At 36.3% G+C, this 20,275-nt stretch overlaps 1 protein-coding gene across 1 annotated transcript in view; it reads left to right on the top strand.

The window, feature by feature from the left end:
* MYO5A (myosin VA (heavy chain 12, myoxin)) overlaps positions 1 to 20,275 on the top strand; it is a 142,935-nt gene that overhangs the window by 14,688 nt on the left and 107,972 nt on the right. Inside the window, exons 4-5 of the mRNA XM_010836839.1 lie at positions 2,513 to 2,657; positions 17,282 to 17,438. Coding sequence (XP_010835141.1) covers positions 2,513 to 2,657; positions 17,282 to 17,438 — 302 coding nt within the window. The remainder of the gene's footprint in view (positions 1 to 2,512; positions 2,658 to 17,281; positions 17,439 to 20,275) is intronic.

Here is a 20,275-nt window from a genome sequence, read left to right as displayed (position 1 = left end):
GGGACCGGATGCCATGATCTTTGTTTTCTGAATATTGAGCTTTAAGCCAACTTTTTCACTCTCCTCTTTCACTTTCATCAAGAGGCTCTTTAGTTCTTCTTCACTTTCTGCCATCAGGGTGGTGTCATCTGCATATCTGAGGTTATTGATATTTCTCTCGGCAATCTTGATTCCAGCCTGTGCTTCCTCCAGCCAAGCGTTTCTCATGATGTACTCTACATATAAGTTAAATAAGCAGGGTGACAATATACAGCTTGATGTACTCCTTTTCCTTTTTGGAACCAGTCTGTTGTTCCATGTCCAGTTCTAACTTTTGCTTCCTGACCCGTATACAGATTCTCAAAAGATTTACCAGTGTTCATTAGCTAGTTGCATTTTATGCTGAATAAACTCTTTTATGAACTTAAATAATATTACTCAGAATACAAAGAACTGGGTCCATCTTTTGCTTTTTCTCTGCATAGAAGTCGTATGCCATATTCAGTACTGATTTGCAAGTTATTTTCATCTCTTACAAAAACCAATACTTGAAGAGTAGGCATCCAAAGACTTATCTTTGGGGCGGGTTCAAAATGTTTTCTTTTTCTCAATATGCTTAGCAGTGCAGGACTGACTTGAGTTGTAGTAACACTTCTTGCTTGATCTGCTTGCCTGGGCCCCTGTTCATTCCAGTAGTAGCTGCCAGTGACCCAGTCCAAGATTTTTTTTCTTCCCCTCTCCTAGCAGTTAAGCATACATGTATATGTTCCCCTTTTCCTTCTTTTTCTTCTTTCTCTGCTTCCTTCTTATTCTTCATTTTCTCTAGCTCTTTTTTCTGTACTGATTTTTTAATCCTTCTTTCACCAAGTATTATCTGCTGAGTCTCAGGTCTGGGATTTCTATCCATTTCCTTCCAAGTCTCTGCTGCATGTACCCAACTTAGTGCTCAACATTTCTTCATTGGGCTCCAGTTTGGGGCAGGGACAGCTATCTTTTCTTCTTAAAAGAATTTATATTCTTGATATTTGCTCTTTTTCTTTCCTACCTATTAAGTCTTTTGGTCAATATTCATTTTTTCTTCAGTTTATCTTTCTTGCACATATGCTACTGCTACCTTCTCATTGAAGCCTTTCCTGTCCACCCTATATTTTCTTCTCCTAGACATCAATATTCCTTCTCTGTTTAATCCCCCATTTACCTTACTATCTATCCTGTAATATATATATATATTTTTTTTCTTATTTATTGCCTGAATTTCCCTCTAGATTACAAAGTCCAGGAGGACAAAGATTTTTCCTTTTTAAAAAAAAAAATTTTTATTGAAATATAGTTGATGTGGTGGCTCAGACGGTAAAGAATCCACCTGCAGTGCGGGAGACCTGGGTTCGATCCCTGGGTAGGGAAGATCCCCTGGAGAAGAGAACGGCTACACACTCCAGTATTCTTGCCTGGAAAATTCCATGGACAGAGGAGCCTGGTGGGCCCCAGTCCCTGGGGTCACAAAGAGTTGGACATGACTAAGTGACTTTGACTTTCACTTTACAATGTTATATAACTTACAGGTGTACAGTATAGTGATTACAGTTTTTAAAGGTTATACTCTATTTAAATTAGTCTTTTTTTTTTTACTGCTATAAATATAACACTTAGAAAAGACTCAAAACTTAATTGTAGTCAAATATTTGTTGAATGAATGACTAAAGTTAACATATATCTGATATAAAATTTAAGGAAATACCAAAAAGAAGTATAAAAAATGAAAAATAATTACATGTAATTCACCACTGAAAAATAACCAATATTAAGTTGTCTTATATCCTGTGTGTAAATGTAAAAGAGTATAAATAAATATAAAATTGGAATCAGTCTATATATAGTGTGTCGTCTTTTCCCAGGGCACTTAATATTTGTCACAAACATGATCTGGATCACATGGATATAATAATACATATTAAACCACTCTCCCTTTTTAAAAAATATTTATTGAAATAAAATTGATTCACAATGTCATATTTAGTTTCTGCCATATAGCAATGTGACTCAGTTATACATATGTATATTCTTTTTCATGTTCTTTTCCATTGTGGTTTATCACAGGATGTAGAATATAGTTTCTTGTGCTAAACATAAACCACTGTCCCTCTGTTTTGTATTTTGTTTCTACTTTTCACTGTTACGAATAACATTATAATAAACATCTTTTTTTTTTTTTTAATTCCTTTACATGAATATATGTTTATTTCATTTGGATACATTTCTAGAAGTAGAATTTTTGGTTTAAATATTATAAAAAATTTAAAATTCTTCCAATATTGCCACAATTTTTACTACTTTAAATAACCTAGTCTTGTTTGTAAATGGTTTTTTAGTTAGGACTTAATGGTTCACAGGCAAGTGCTATGGTATATTTTGACTCTTAGCAATTTGTTAGTTTGATATTAATTGAATTTTAACTGTGATTCTCACTTTACCACGTTTGATACGCCCATTAGGATATTATTGACTTCTTTTGGTTTTTTGCCTTTCTTCCCAGGTATAGTCCTAGTAGCTATAAATCCTTATGAACAGCTGCCTATTTATGGAGAAGATATTATTAATGCATATAGTGGTCAGAACATGGGTGATATGGATCCACATATCTTTGCAGTAGCTGAAGAAGCTTACAAGCAAATGGCCAGGTTGGTGGAAGCTCTATTACTATTTCATTACTTTTATTGGATGTGATCATTTCTTCTTTACTGAGTCACAGATATTTTAAAATACAGTGAATAACAACTTGTAAATTATTAAATAAACAGCCTCGATTGTTTCAGGTGGCCTGAATTATTATCAAAATCACCTAACATTTGTAAAAGGACATATAGTTTTTAAAAATTACCTTTGGTATCTCACTATAATCCTGTGACTATTTAAGGACAGATGTCACATTTTATAGACGAATGGATCAAGGTTTGGAGGTATTAAGCGACTTGCCCAATGTTATTCATCTAGTGAGTGGCAGACCAGAACTAAAAGGCCTAAATGCTGATAGAAATCTGTCTGTATCTGGGGTAATTAAAACAGGAAACTGTGAGTTTTAAGTTAGCGAATTTTAGGGTATCAGTGATCTTGAACAGCATCAGGAAAATGTCTTTGATGATAACTGTGGAACCCTAATAATATTTTTAGAGTGGAGAATGAAAGAAAAATCTACTTTCAAGACTAGATTATGCTCTTGGTAATATAATTTAATGCAAAATTATGCATGCATTGAAGGATAGTCTATTTTTAACCTGTTTCTCCAGTCTACAGGTAAGGATGTGGCATGTTATAAATATGATATTGGAAACCCTCAAGCAGTTTATGGAGAGAAAACTAATACTGCAGAGTTTTTTACTTTCTCCTTTCCAACAAGAGAGAGTGTTTGTACATAATTGGACCAGTGTGTGACAGAATTTTAGAATTATTTCAATGACAGAATCCATAGAAGTCATTATACCCTTTTGTTAGTAAAATGGTATTGATACTTCTAATAACAGGTAAAGGCTATTAAGTACTCTTTCTGTGCAAGGCACTGTTTAATTGCCTCCCATTTACTAAGTAGTTTTATCCTTATAGGACTCATCCAAGGTTGGTATTGTCATTTTATAGATGAGAAAGCTAATGATAGAAATGAACTTTTACAAATCAGAAACAAAGTCATGAACATAGAGAATAGATTTGTTTCCAGGGGTGAGGCAGAATAGAAGAGGGATGGACTGGGAGTTTAAGATTAGCAGATGCAAACATTATATACAGAATGAATAAATGATAAGGTCCTATGTATAGCATAAGAAACTATATTCAGTATTCTGTGACAAACCATAATGAAAAAGAACATTAAAAAATAAATGTATTAGTAAAATGATTTCAAAATCAATTGGTCTGACACTATGAAATATTGACATATTAAATATAAAATGACAAAGCATGGTTTTGTTCTACATGTCATATTATTTCAGATTCTGCTATAGAATAGTAACCAAAAGTTTACTTTTAAGTTTAAAAGTGAGAAAATTCCATTTATTGATGCAATTTTTTCCCCCTGAAATATTGGATTGGCCAGAGTTCATTTGGGTTTTTCCACTACATCTTATGGAAAAACAAACTTGAATGAACTTTTTGGCCAGCCCAGTAGAAAAGCCTGACAGTATTTTATTTACTTGGTATTGAGCTCTGCAAAACAATGCTAGCACCTTACAAGTTGAACCTGAGAGCTACTGGGCAGAGAGGGGATTGCATGGTATTCCCTACTTAAAAATAAATCCCTGGGAAATTTTTTACAGTTCATAGAGAATTATATGACTTTTTTGAAAATACTATTTTTAAATATGAAAGCTTGGCTCTCACCATCCATGTTACTGGTAATCCACAGTTTTTGGATTATATGAATATTTCTGGCTTTTTACCCTTTAATTTGCTTTGGTTTCTTAATATTACCTCCTTAATATTTCCTCTGTGACGCCAGCATGACTTCTTAATGGCAAGTTTGTTTTCCCTTTGTTCAGTTTTGTTTTTAGATAGTTTTAAAATATGCATCAGTCAATGATGATATTATGTTTGCCACTTATATGAATTAATCTACACCCATAAAATGTGCCACAAGCCCATGCATTGGGAGCGTGGAGTCTTAACCACTGGACCACCAGGGAAGTCCCTAAGGTGATTATTTTAAACTTTGAAATTAGTAAGTACCTTATGGGAAAATACTTTGAGACTATGCAAATATCCTGTTTCTCATAATATGCTTTCACTCACTAATTTTAACATCCATCAGCAGTTCTTACCTGCAGTAGTTATTACTGTGGTGTTTGCCAGGTGGTTGTTTGTTGTTTCCATCATTCCTTCTACAGCTATGGATAGAAGTCTAATCTAAGGAAAAGCTATTTCTTTCCTCCCCAACTTACTTATTATTTATTTTGTATTTGTATCAGTATGAACTCACGGACATGCATTTCATACTATGGATTATTCTGCATTCGCGTGTGTGTACTTAGCTGCTCAGTCATGTCCAACTCTTTGCAACCCCATGGACTGCAGCCTGCCAGTCTCCTCTGTCCATGGGGATTCTCCAGGCAAGAATACTGGAGTGGGCTGCCATTTCTTTCTCCAGGGGATCTTCCCAACCCAGGGATCGAATCCAGGTCTCCTGCATTGTAGACAGATTCTTTACCTACTCTACATTACTATCATTATTTATTTTGTTCAAACTGTCTCAGATTTGGCCATTGAGAGCTCTTTCCAGTGTCCTTTCACATTCTCCATCATCTTTTGAGCATTTCCTAACTTTCTAGCACCATCTGACTCATTTTCTAATTTTCTTGCCCCAACCCCCAATGAATTCAGCCATTTCTTCAAGGACCCCTGGTTCCTTGTACTGAAGAAATGGCACTTAGGAACTAAGATCTGGGTGCTAGATGCATTCATTACGTGGGAATCCTTGCCTATAAACCTTCTCAGTGCACACAGCTAAGAAATACGTTGCCCCCCACACCTTCACCAACAGAAGGTGTTGTCATCATTTAAAATTTCCACCAAACTGACAGGTGAGAAATGGTGTCCTAGTGTTGTTTTAATTTACCTTTCTCTAAGTAGCACAGACTTTTCACATCTTTACACTTACACATCTTTCACATCTTTCACATCTATACACATCTATATAATGTATATATATTTAAAACCATAAAACCATTAAAATTACTGATTCCTCCAATTTCAGTTCAACGCCACAGTTTTTATTTAATTTATATTTTGTCTTTATTTTTTAAATTTTTATTGATGTTTATTCTCGCTTTGACTAGTGTTGGGGTACCATATGGTGATCTTATGTTTTGTTTTTAATTGTATTTATTTTTTATTTATTTTTTGGTTAAATTGGGTCTTCGTTGCTGTATGTGGGTTTGTCTGATTGCAGTGAGTGGGCTTCTCTTTGTGGTGGCTTCTCTTATTGTGAAGCATGGGCTCTAGGTACACAGGCTTCAGTCGTTGAGGCTCGTGGGCTCTAGTTGTGGCGCATTGACTCAGTTGTCCTATGGCATGTGGAATCTTCCTGGATCAGGGATTGAACTCACGTCACCTGCATTAGCAGGTGATTCTTAACCACTGGACCACCAGGGAAGTCCCAAAACCATAGTTTTCATTCTTGATTTCTTTTTTCTTCTTTTAACTTCTTTGATCTTGAGAAACCTGACTCTCCTTATCCATAGTATATTTACTTGTTTGCTCAATCCTAGAATATTCTTACTTTCAGAAATGCTAACCCATAGCCCTGTGAAAACCAAATTTACCACTCAAGTGCAATATTGTGTCCAGGTCATTTTGTCTTTAGTCTTACATAATATGAAGTACCAATTTCCAAAGTTACCTAGGTTGGTTCATTTTTTCCCCACTTAACTTATTAATTTGTTGAACCACTGTCCCATATATGATCACTTAGATATTTTGCAATTGCAAACAGTGCTACAATAAATAAGTTTGTATATTTATTATTTATTATATACATTTTTATATTTGTATTTCTTTATTTGTTTCTCTTCCAAGTTGCTTTTAAGTCTTGGAAACAAAATATACAGTCTGACTCAGATACACCATGGAGCAAGGCCTAGATAAATGAGATAATTTTGCCCACATCTTGGGGATAAGGGTGATATATATGTCTTTATGAAAACTATTTTTAAAAAAAATGTAAACTCTGTACAACATTCTCCAGGAGCTAAAGCCCAAGAGAACCCACTGGCAGTCTATCATCGGTAGGACCTTAGAGGCATCTCAGGGATGGAAGGAGAGGTAGGCAGTTTTTCCACAGCTGGAGGAGGCTACAGCTGTCCTCATCTCTGCCGGGAATACCAGGCAGTGGCAAGCAGCACTGAAAGAACAGAGTGGGGCAGTGGCATTGGGCAGCTCTCAATATCTTGATCATAAATATTTGGAACATTCCAGTTGGTGATATTTATTGCCAGTGGGGCCAGAGCTGGAGGGAGATTTCTCATCCACAAGGGGCAGAGAGTGCACCTCTCTGCTTGAAGAGGGACGGGAGAGGTGATGGGATCAAAGAGATAGAGCAAGGGACTTTCACATTCTTGGCTACCTCAACTGGACAACTGCCAGAGGGCCATGAGCAGCTTAAACCACCCAACTGCTTCTGGGAGGAGGGTGCAGAATCTAATCACTGACAGGCTTTGGTAGTTTAGGTTCATACCTGTTTCAGAGCTTTTCTCTAACAACTTGCTATCACAGGAATTCCTCAGCTCGGGTAGAAGTTCTGGTCGAATGTGTCTTCATGTCCAACATTGGTGCTTTTGCTCCAAGCCAGGACCCAGTTGCTCTTGGAACCTATGGCTCCCATGTCTAGCACAGTGCTGTTTGAACTGAACACCATGGTCTTGGTGACTTGTGACACAATGGTTTGAAAATCAAAATCGCTGTGTAAGCAGATGGAGGCATTGCTGGGTTTGGTGCCTATCAGCTAGTACATAGCAGAAGTGGGGTTTGACTTCACATTGTACAGGTTCTTACCCCTAAAGCCTCATTGCTTGCATTGGGTTACACGGTGTTCAGTGCTAATGCAGTAACCTTGACCAGCCTTTAAGAAGACAAGTTAGAGGTGGAGCACATTTTTGTAGTTTTAAAAGTGGCATTGGTAGGTCAAAAGGTAGGTATAAATATATTGCCAGATTCCCTCTAAAAGAGTTGTTTTGGTTTGCATTTTTGCCTAAATTGTTCAAGAGTGTCTATTTCCCCATAGCTTTATCAACAAAATATGTAATCTGTGTGTGTGTGTGTGTGTGCTTAGTTGCATCTGACTCTTTGCGACCCCATGGACCATAGCCCACCAGGTTCCTCTATCCTGGAACTGTCCAGTCAAGAATACTGGAGTGGGTTGCCATTTACTACTCCAGGGGATCTTCCCCACTCAGGGATCAAACCTGCATCTCTTGCGTCTGCTGCATTGGCAGGGGATTCTTTACCACTGTGTCATGTTCTTGCCAGTTTAATGGTATCTTAATGTTGTTTTCATCTGCATTTCTTTAAATATGAGTAAGTTTGAATGTCTTTTCATATGTTTAAGAGCAGTTTCATTTTTTGTTTGTTTCTTTGTTTATGGGCTGAATTGTTGATTCAACTTTTTACATTTTTCTGTTGTTTTTTGGTTTTTTGATCCTCAATTTTAAGAGTTAAATATATATATATATGATATATTAGCCCTTTATCTGTGTTATATTGCAAATACTTCCCCTCAATTTTATTTTGCTTGTAATGTCCTTTTCCAAGCAAATTTATTAATCTTTTTTATTTCTTTGAATTTTAAGTCACTGTTAGAAAACCTTTCTCTACACCAAAGCAAAAAAGATTTAATCCTCTTCTAGTGTTTGTATTGTTTTTATAGCTTACCTTTAGATCGCTGATCCCATTGGAGTTTATACTTTTGTATGAGACATATGGATCTAAATTTGTATTTTTTCCAAATGGCTGCACAGTTATCTCAGTGTCACTTATAGAAGCCCATCTTTGCCAGTTATTTAAGATGCCACCTAAAATTTATCATGCCCTTTTTTCTTATTGTTGGTTTTCTTATGTTTTTTTTATGTTCTTGGTTCATAATTTTCTTATGTTCTTGGTTTAATTTCTTGGCTATATTCTTTCCTTTTCCTTTATTCATGTCCCAGTACCACACTTTGATTGTAGTGATTTTATAGTATGTTTTATGTTTGTGTGTCTGATACCATTAACCACCCTTCCCCCCACACAGTGTCTTTTTCATTATTTTCCTGGTTATCCTTAGGCATTTGTTTTTATATGTAGATTTTGGTATTAACTTATCCAACTCTGTAAAAAATAAAGCTAACTTTTGAGCAATAACATGAAGGAAAGGAGGAAGCAAGCCATTCAGATATCTGGAGAAAGAATATTCCAAGCAGAGAGATTAGCAATTGCAAGGACCATACAAAGCCTTGAGGACTTTTGTAGCATATTTGACTTTTTCTCTGAGTGTGGGTTTTGAGCAGGGAAATGACATGATCTGGCAGCTGTGTTAAAAATTCATGATAGATTCCTACCAAAAATGTATATCCTGAATCTAATCATGAGAAAAACTGTAAATGAGGTGTATACTGAAAAATAGCTCTATATACTCTTTAAAATTATCAAGATCAAGATAGTCAAAGAAAGGCTGAGGAACTGTTCCTGATTAAAGGAGAGAGTGGAAACATGCCAGTTAAATGCAGTGAATATTTGGAATTGAATCCTTGATGATGAGGGAGACAGGGTAACTTTGTATGGGGCAATACTGTAAAATAGGAATATAGACTGTAGATTAAATAATGGTTTTTTGTCAATTTTACATTTCCTGATTTTGATCACAGTAGATATGTAAGAGCAATGTCATTGTTCTTAGGAAGTATACTCTAAAATATGTAGGAGTCATCATGTCTATAACTTACTCACAGATGTTTCAGAAAATATCAAAATAAGAGAAACAGAGACATTTATGAAACAAATGAGCAAAATCTAAACAATTGGTGAGTCTGAGTAAAGCAGGTACAGGAATTCAGTTTATTCTTTTTGCCATTTTCTATAAGTTTGAAATCATCTCAAAGGTAAAAAAACAACCAAAGGACTGAATGTAATGCAATAAGGGTCAATTCTAGGTAACTAGTTAGGTGGATTTTGTATTGATCCAAGCAAGAGCTAATGATAACCTAATAGAGGATAATACAATCAGAGATGGTGAGAAGTGGATGGGCTCTGGATAAGTTTTTAAGGTGAACATAAGAAGGCTTGTTTATATGGGGGTATGAGAGAAAAAGAGAAGTCAGGGATGGTGGCAAAGTGTTTGGTCTGAGCACCTAAAAGGTTGGAGTTGCTGTTTACTGAGATGGAGGAAATTCAGGCCGAGCAGGTTGTGCATGTAGGGGTGGAAGTGTTGGAAGAAGAAGGGGGTGGAGTTCCATTTTAGATATTTAAGACTGAAATGGCATTTTCGACATCTGTCCTCAAAGCACAGTTGACACAAGTGATTCCTGCCCCGTAGATACATGTCCAGTGACAGCAGCGTAACTAGGATCCTTGGCTCATTCCTTCTTTCTCAGCATGACGCTTACGGAGAATAGTGTCCTCATAGGAGATTTTCATAGACTAGCCTCTTAATTTTAACTGTCCTGTCAGCTTACAGAAGAGAAGAACTCAGTGGGCTGCTATGTCTGTCTTCTCATATTTTTGTTTCACATTCTTATCAGTCTTTTCTCATCCTGAAACTGATTGCTCGCTGATAATTAAAGCACAGTATTATTTTCCTTAAAACATCAGGGCTTTTTTTTTTTTTTTTTTAATCTCTTTTTTCTCTTTAAAACCAAGTAATATTGATTGCTTGATTTGGTATTGTTTTCCTCCACTGTGAATGGTAGAGCAAATAAATTTTATTGATTGTTTCATTTGTGGGTTTTCTTAAAATAAATTTGAGAGTTACATGCATAACCTTAGTGTAAGGGAAACGATATCCATACTAGTCGAAGCTACATAAACAAATAACTATATAAGCTTAAATCTTCCGGTCTCCCTGGACCTCAGCTTATATCCTGAAATAGAACACTTGCACTAGATGATGTAGCTTTACATTGCAGACATTCTTTGGTATGCATTTGTTTCCATGTGGTTCATGGGGACTAATGCAGAAGTCTTTTACTCTTTCCAGTGAAGGGCAAACCATGGTGAGGAGCTTGGAGAGATGCAGAAGGAGCATAGTATAGACTTTTCATCTGGAAACTAAGAGATGTGGAGTGTAACAACTTACCTCTGCTTTAACCTTGGATAAGCCATCTGACCTCTCTGCATTATCGTTTCCCCCAACCAAGAAAAGATAATATTTATCGTGCTTACATCAGAGATGAAAATTACCTGAGATGATAAACATAAAAAGCATTTTGAAAAATACTATTTAAATCTAAGCTCTTACTATCATCACAGTCTTCATCATCACGGAGTCTCACGACTCTATTGCTAGGCCTTTCCTTAGGGTGGGCCCTTTTTGCATGTGTTTAGGCAGTCTCTGAAGCTTCACTCTGAGTTTCATTGGCCAAGTGGATGCTGGCAGTTATAGATCATAAAATCTCTCCTGTTACTGCCTGTGATTCACCAGCCATGTGGTACCAATTATTTCTACTTATACAGATATGAAGTAGCACATGCTATGTGATAAGGAATTTTATATATTATATATATAGGGACTAACTTGTATTAGTAATTAGGAGCTACAATGTTTAGAAATATACTGTGTGCCAAGCATGGGATCAGGCATGTTACCTCTAATTTCATTGTACCCCTGGGAGCAAACATCATCACTCCTGCTTTACAAATGAGGAAACTGAGGAAAGTAACTTTCAGACCATTGTGCTAATAGTATGTGAGAACTGAGGTTTGAATCCGGCTCTGAGTCTCCAAAGCCTATCTTCTTTGTTGTTTAATTTTCTTACTTCCAATTACATGACCCTATTTCTATATATCCATTACTGGAAAAAACAGGCTATTTCTTTTGTGGCATCTTTACATTAATTTCACAGGCTCTATACTGATGAAGGGCTTCCCTGCTGGCTCACTGGTAATCTGCCTGCCAGTGCAGGATACATGAGTTCAATCCCTGGGTTGGGAAGATCCCCTGGAGAAGGAAATGGCGACACACTCCAGTATTCTTGCCTGGGAAATTCCATGGACAGAGGAGCCTGGAGGGCTACAGTCCATGGGGTCACAAAAGAGCTGGACATGACTTGACAACTACACAATAACAACATACTGATGAAACAGGCAAGTCAAAGTGACATGAGAACTGACAGTATATGACAGACTTCTTAGCAGAAAATGGGTGTATCTCTAAGGAACACTTGTTTTCATTTCCTGAGTAATCTTTCTGCCTCTGTAGCCCAGCTTTCATTAGTGCACAGCACAGTCTTATAGCAAATATTTCTGCTTAAAAACTAATAGGACGTATTGTCTTATTTACTTATTATCTAGTAAGTTTTAGAGTTTAAATCTTTTCTTCTTGGGATTAACAAAGGCAGAAATCTTGGAGAAACAGAGCAGAGCCTATCTTAATGCTTGGCAATAATAAAAATGTAGAAAAACCTTGCACCTTCTAACAAGAGAAATAGAGACTACAGTCTCAAGTAAAAGCCATATCACAGTAAATACATAACTTTGGAAGAAAGCATTTTATTATACTAGCTTAATATTTTTCTTTTTTTTTTAATCAAGGGATTGAATAAGGGAGAAGCAATTAGATTGAGTGCCTATAAAAAAAAATAAACCTCTAGATTTTGTTTCATGAGAATATGTTCACTTGTAAGCTAAAAATTAGACCATGGCAACACCTGAGAGTTAATACTGAGGTGAGTGGATATAGTAAATGTATTCTGTGTGAGTCAGGCTGGCAATATTTAGTTTCCTCATTAATGACTTGGATATGAATGGAAGGTATGCTCATTAAGTTTGCAGAGAACAAGATGATGGTCTTGGAAATATGAATAGTATTCAGCATGAGCACAATAAACTAGAGAGATTATGTTTTTAAACAGTAAAGTTCAGAAGGAAAATCTGTAAAATAATATACCTGATACAAAATGGAATCTTGATATAATCTAAGGAAAGGCTGGACAGACCAAACAGATACAAATTGAAGGAAAATAGACTAAAGTATAACATCTCTCTCTTTCATCAACCCAGAGTGGATATTCTATCCTGGAATAATTTAGTTCCTGGGGTTTCAGGTGCTTCTCCATAGTTTAATTCTATTGCCTTTTCCTGTACAACCTTGTTTCTCATTATTATTATATATGAGTCAATTCAGGCATCACCTTCTCTAGAAAGCATTTCCTGGTATCTCCTCCTCATATCTCCCTCTCCGTCTCCATGTTTTCATAAGATCCTGGGTAGACCTCTTTTCTTGTAATTGTTGTTGTCATTGTTTAGTCGCTAAGTCATGTCTGACTCTTTGCAACCCCATGGATGTGTAACCCGCCAGACTGCTCTGTCCATTGGATTTCCCAGGCAAGAATACTGGTGTGGGTTGCCATTTCCTTCTCCAGAGGATCTTCCCAATCCAGGGATCTAAATTGCATCTCCTGCACTAGCAGGCAGATTCGTTACCACTGAGCCACCAGGTCCACTATATTTTGACTATAGTTTTCAATCTGTCTCAATAGGCCATGACTGTAGAGTCTTCTATCTTCATAAAGTGTTTGGCATATTGTGACTACTCATTTCATTGTTTAATGAATGAATGAAGCAGTATTTTTGGGTGGTAGCTTTTGATTCACATTATAGCCTCTGGAAGTACTATTGACTAAACAGATCACAAGAGTTCACTTTTACTTCAGGGCACCCAGTACCCAGGCCATTTAGGATCATTGCAGAGACATTTGAGAGGACTGGCTAAGCTAGAAATCATAAATTCTCAGTTCCTGCAGCCTTAGGATACTCCAGATTGATTTGTCCTTGATGAAGAATGGTAAATATGTATTCCTTAATTTGGTTTTATCAGGTCCTTGAAATGATATCTACATCCCAGTAGTAAATGAAGGGTCTTATAAGGACGCGAGCACCTTAAGGATCAGCTAATCAAAATTTGGAAGAACAATAAATTATTATTTACATATTTGCACACTTTCAACATTCTAAAACTTAGAGCTCAAATAAGTAGAGTAGGATAGACTCTGATATTCACCTTAAAACCATAAAGTTTTTTATCCTTTATGTTTTTGGCTGTTTTCTCCCTATCTCTATTATACTTTTCCTGTTTTTCCCTCTTCATATCTTTATTATGTATTATCCTTCTTCCTTTTATGTCTCTAGTTGTCTTTCTTACTTCTACCTATCTCTGCTTTTGTCTCTTTTTGACATTTCATCCTGTGGCCACATATAGCTGAACAACATTTTAAAGATGACTCTACATATTTTATACACATTTCTATTTCCTGTTCTTCATTTAAAAGCAGGTAGAAAGAGCTTACATTTTTTTCCCTTTGTAGCCCTGTGTTGATTTTGACCACCTTAGATTCAAGGGTCCTACAGAGAAGAAATGTTTGGCCATGTCAAATATAGCCCTTTAAGACCATCTGAGCATCTGTAGGCCTGTCCTTTTTCAGTTGTACTTGATCCCAAGAGTTTACCTGGCTTAGAGTACAGGCTGTGGCATATCCAACATCTTAAAAATCAACTCTGGAGTTAAACTTTTAGTTTATAGTATTAATACTTTAGAATTAAGAAGGACTTTGGGTGCTATTTAATCATTAAAATGAGGGAAACTGTGACCCAGAGAGGGCATGCAGTTGCTCAAAGTCATGAAATTGGTAAATGACAGGTCAAAGATCAGAGCCTGATTCAGAGAAATTTCTATAATTGAAGAGTGGTGCTTATTTATATACTGGAGTGCTCTACTAAGCTTGGGGAAGAAGGGAAGCCTCTGCCCAGAAGCAAGGGAATATAATAAATATTGGAGTCCCTTAAAAACTGCTGGTCAGTGGATCCTGGATCCTAAATCTCCTGGAAAAGAAAATGTATCTGGTGTGCTTGAAATCACTGTGTGTATGTGTGTATTGGTACAAATATGTGTAATCCACCTGAACAATCCTTAACCTTATCTCCTTTCAGAGTTCTCTTTTTCCCCATGGTATAGGAAAGGACTACTACATAATGAAGTTTAAATTTTTTGATATAACATTTTATCACGCATGCCTGCATGCTCAGTTGCTCAGTCATGTCTAACTCTTTGTAACCCCATGAACTGTAGCCCACCAGGCTTCTTTGTCCATGGGATTTTCCAGGCAAGAATACTGCAGTGGGGGTGCCATTTCTTTCTCCAGGGGAATCTTCCCGACTCAAGGATCAAACCTGTATCTCATGCATTGGCAGGTGAATTCTTTACCACTGAGCCACCTGGGAAGCCCCAACTTTTTATCATAAAGACTTGAAATAGTATTTGAAAGGCAGTACAGTTTAGGATAACAGTTCCCACTAATATTTCCTTTTCATCAGACTAGTGGAAGCCTCTTCACCTTGTTTATTGTTGGAAGGCATACTGGGAGAATTTTGTCAAGGTAGCTGTCACACAGGGGATAGTGACAGAACTGATCATGCAGGAATTAAGAAAAGATAATTTGTCTAATTATATTATAGAAGGTAATCCAAAGACTGTTGATAGTGTCCTTTGATTAATGTATCTGAGAACATTAAAATGTTCTAAATGACTGAAAAAGAGAAAGGTGGTATTGGTCCTACAACGAGAACTGGTTAAGAGTGATTTATCTTGAAATCATTTGTACAGATGCAGTGAGAATATCTGAGTCTAGAAATTCAAATAAAAGGGAATGAGTTGATGACTGTGAGATTTAAGGATTTTTTTTAGAAATGAGAATTATATGCAAGCTTTTACTGTTAAGTATTAAATATTCCTTAGTGTGTCACCTAGGTCCTAATTTTCCCCATAGTATGGGAGTCAAAGTGTCAGAACAGGCTGTTTACTGGCCCTGGTAGTGTGATGTGAACTACTTAATCAGGCCTGAGTTGGATATTCCCATTGTACTTTTCAAATTTTCTAAAATAATGTGTTAAGTCCCATTTCTCAACGAAAAAACAGCCTTTATCATAGAAAAATCTTTGTACTTTGGAAACTTATTGTGAGTAATTTTGATTCTACCACTTTGGTTTCTCTTAAACCCACCTGCCTGTCTCAGTCAAGACCACCACAATATTTGTTCAGACTTTCATATCTTTTCATCTGGATCCCTTGCCACTCATATCCACATTGCTGCCAGAGTGATTTTACTGATTAGATTGTTTATTTTCTGTTTAAAACCCTGAAGTAGCACTCTGTGACCTTTAGGTAAACTTCAAATTCCTTAACATCTCATGTAAGATCTTTGTGATCCACTTCTTATTAACCTCTGTGGCCTTATCTGTCATTACTTGATGTTCTAGCCAAATTGAATTATCTAATGTTTCCTAACTTCTCATGCATCTGAGCCTTCGCTTATGTTATCTCCTTTCCCTGGAATGTTTCTTTCCTAACTTCTTCCCTTGCTTTCTCTTACTCATCTTTCTAGACTTTGCTGGATCATCTCTAGGGAGCCTTCCTTGATCACCTCTTCTTCTCAATACATTACATTTATTATAGTCTTTAATTATTAGTTTGTCTTTCCTCTCAGACCATCAGTCACTGGAGGATACAGATCATAGCTTTTAAACTTGTATCCCTTGTATCTAGCACTATGTTTGGTGTGTAGTAGGTGTTTGCTAAGTCCTTGTTGGATAAGTAAATATCTTTTAAAAGATGAAAAGGTCATCTTCTGTAGTGAAATAACTTCCCAATCTTGTGGCATGTAGGATAGTTCCACTACAAACCCCTGAAGTCATCTTGTCTCTATAAATTAAGGGCACAAAGGATACCACCTTTATGAACTTGTTCAGTTAATTTGATGGGTTGTAGCTGATTGCTAGTTTCATCTCAGAAAGTTTTAGTTCCTGCTTCTGTCCCAATCAAAGTCATAGCCAAGGCAGACTTATTCCTAGACTCACTTTCAGTCAGTGCACATTTACTAAGCATTTGTGATGTGTAGACTCTGGACTAGGTGCTGGATATTAACAGTATGGTAATATAGGTCCTTATCCTCAAAGAAATGTTAGTCTTATGAGCCAGTTCATCACCTAGAGTTTTGAGTCACTGTATGAGTGAATTAAAGAAGTATGTAATAGTAGATAGTCTTTGAGTTCTAACATATTTGAATGAATCAGCCAGCAAATGAACTGTTTATTCTCTGGTAATGAGGGTACTTTAATGAGAACTGGAATTTGTGAGAGATACTACTTTATGGACTGTTAGCCAGTAGACTATTTGTCATTTTAATTAAGTAGTATTTTCTTCTAAATTCACTTGCAGTAACTCCTGTCTCTTCTGAAGGTGGTTGACAACAGTGCTGTAATATACAAAAATAATTTTATTTATTAATAAAGTGATATATTTGAGATATGTACACACAAAAAATTCAGACTGTTACAGATTCATTCTTAGATGCAATGCTCTCAAATTAATGCTTGATATCTTCTTCTCCTTCTCTATTCATTGTTACTTGGTAAGTTGTTATTTTTATTAGGAAATGTCGTTCTTGGGTTCCTTCTCACAACTTTGCATGTGTGAACCAGCAAGAACTCACCTTGGCTCATTGATGAGAACACAGAGAAAATGATGTTAATCACATTTAGAAGTGGGCAGTAATGTCAGTTACTCTTCTTTGTTTTACAGAGATGAACGAAATCAGTCCATCATTGTAAGTGGAGAGTCTGGGGCAGGAAAAACAGTTTCAGCTAAGTATGCCATGAGATACTTTGCAACAGTCAGTGGTTCTGCCAGTGAAGCCAATGTTGAGGAAAAGGTGTTGGCTTCCAACCCCATCATGGAGGTAAGACAGCAGCAGCCACGGCCTTCTTACTGTATCCTCTCCATAAGAACCACACTGAAAAATTTGATTGAAACATCACATGTCAGAAAGTTTGGGACCTCCCAACCACTAAGAGTAGGAAAATACTGTTCCTGATATTAGTAAGAGATCTAGGAAAAGTAAAAATTCAGTAAAGTAGGCATTTTAAGTAAAGTCCAGCTATAAAGGATTCCACTGTATTCCATAAACCTGTGTTTTTAACCTACCACTACATTGTTGCCTCCAAGTAGCTGGCAATGGCACTTCTTTTCCTCAGTTAATGGAGTTGTATCTATTGCTGCTTGTACTGGAAGTATAAGCTACTCCTTTCCCCCCAGTCCTGAGCTTATTTAAGCTCCTTCTAAAATGTAGGATTCACTATGCTCAAGCATGATGAGTTTTAGTCTTCCTTTACTCACACTTCGTTTTCTGTATGTAGTCTAACCTGTTTAGCTGTAAGTTTTTATATTTTTCCAGGTAGAACTATAAACTTAAATCATGATCTTGGAAACATTTTTATACATGTTTCTGTCAAGCATATCATACAGTTTTAGATTAGAAAACGAAATTTACTAATATAAATTCTTGAAAAAAGGAAGATCTGTTAAAAGATGTCCTTTTTCCCCCCTTTTGTTAATTTAACTTTTTAAAAAAATTTTTTATAATGTTGTGTTGGTTTCTGCCATTCAGCAACACAAATCAGCCATAACTATATATACATCCTCTCCCTCCCTGGCCTCCCTCCCCTCCCCGCCCATCCCATCCTTCCAGGTCATCACAGAGCTACACAGCTCTGTGTACACAGTTCCTGTGCTACACAGCGACTTCTCACCAGCTATCCATCTTACACCCAATCGTGTATATATGTTGATGCTACTTTCTCCATTTGTCTCTCTCCCTCCCCCAAGAGCATTCTCTAATGGAGTCCATCTGTATCTCCATTCCTTCCTGCCAATAAGTTCATCAGTACCATTTTTTCAGATTCCCTATATATGTGTTAATATATTTGTTTTTCTCTTTCTGAGTTACTTCACTCTGTATAACAGGCTCTAGGTTCATCCAACTCACTAGAACTGACTCAAACCCATTGAAAAGATATCCTTTCAAAAGTAGACTATATATACAAAGTAGACATGCTCAGACCAAAGAAAACAGACCTTTTCATGTGAAAATTTGAGTATTTTAGGATTTGTAACTGGAGGATTATTTGTGTATTGAAGTGATTTTAGGAAAGTTACATTAAATGGAGAAAATAAGTCTCAGTAAATGGACAGAAATGACTTTGGACATGCAGAAACAAACCTTTTTTTTTTTTAACAATAATCCTAGTCAGCATTCTTTATTCCTCTTTCTTTCCCTTTGTCAAGTCTTATTTGTCACCCAAACACAGATGGCGTTTAGAACTGGCCTGGTGCACCAGTGATACAAGTGGTTTTTGCACTAATCAGTCCAGAGGTAATTGTGCCTGGTGTGCAGTGCTGTGTGTGACACTTCATTATAGTATGCTGTGACCCCTTGCCCACAGGGCTACCTTCTAGAGCGGCAGGACTTCTTGGGATTGAGAAAATAAGAGATGTTGGGGAAGTTAAGAGCCTCCTGGGCTGGGGGAGCTATGGAAAGAGAACTGGAAATGTTTTCTGAAATAGCATGGACAGGAGAAAACAGATGCTTATGTCAAAAGAAAGTAGTAAAGATCTTAAGAAAATATTAAGATTTTGAAAGAATTTAAACTATATAGATATAATGGTAGATCCTACTCATGTTACTATTGTGATAATATAGTCTATATAGCCCATTTCTTGTTTTGGTTTAGATAACAGCAAGGATTTACTTTCTGCCATTCTTTTTACTGTTTTTGATCATAACAACAAATTCTTGGTGTTCAACAGTAGTTTAGTCCATTCTTAATCCCTAATGTTAGAAGATACCAAAGTCCTGATTATGATGGTATTAGGAAACCCCATCTCTTCTAGATTCAGACTGTATAATAACATATAAGTCTGGAATGAAGCTTCTGGAATATGTCTAGTTGAATGGAATATTTTATGACCTTCTATATTCTAAAAAATAACTACATTTTTTCCTACAACACAGATTTGTATTATGTAGGAGTGATATTAAAAATTTGAAATGGCTTCAGATACTACTTTTTAAATACAGTTATAAGGAATTTACCTCATTTGCTAGGAAGAACAAAAAAAGATAAAGACAGCAGTTATACATTTAAAAAAATTAATTTATTAAAATTTTTAATGACAGCAGTTATGCTTAGCTGCTTCTTTCTATAATATTGTTTAGTTTCTCTGCAGGAATTTGGATTAATAAAATTTGTTAAAGAGATAACTACTTTTCAACAATTACAAATAAGGGCATCCCAATTTGAAAGGTTAAAATGGAATATAGGGCTGAAAAATGGTGACAAAGGGTTTACAGTTACAGGAAGAAAACATAGGTAAAATATTGAATATGTGGCCTAGAAAATTTGTAGCTTTTAAGCCTGGCTCAGGATTATGTCTCTGTATCAGAGCCCTTTACTGTGATGTCAAGAAAGGCATGTCTATGTCTCCAGTGATTACAGTCATCCCACACCTTGCACATTGTAGCCCAGTGACTTATGGGATTTGCACATTATCCTTTGGAAAGCCAGCAGCAACTCATCCTCAGCATAGACTCCTTTTGCAAAATGCAAATGATGTACAGAGAAATAAATGATTCTTTTTTGCTCAATTTTATGACATTTGCTTTTTCGCCCTTCTTATTCCCTAGAAATTTTTATCCTAAGATAGGGACCAGGAAAGTGATGGGGGCACACTGGGTCT

Source organism: Bison bison, unplaced genomic scaffold, assembly GCF_000754665.1.
Source record: "Bison bison bison isolate TAMUID 2011002044 unplaced genomic scaffold, Bison_UMD1.0 scf7180017864066, whole genome shotgun sequence".
Lineage (NCBI taxonomy): Eukaryota > Metazoa > Chordata > Mammalia > Artiodactyla > Bovidae > Bison > Bison bison.
Note: the sequence above shows the minus strand (reverse complement) of the source record. Positions and strands in the feature narration are given on the sequence as shown.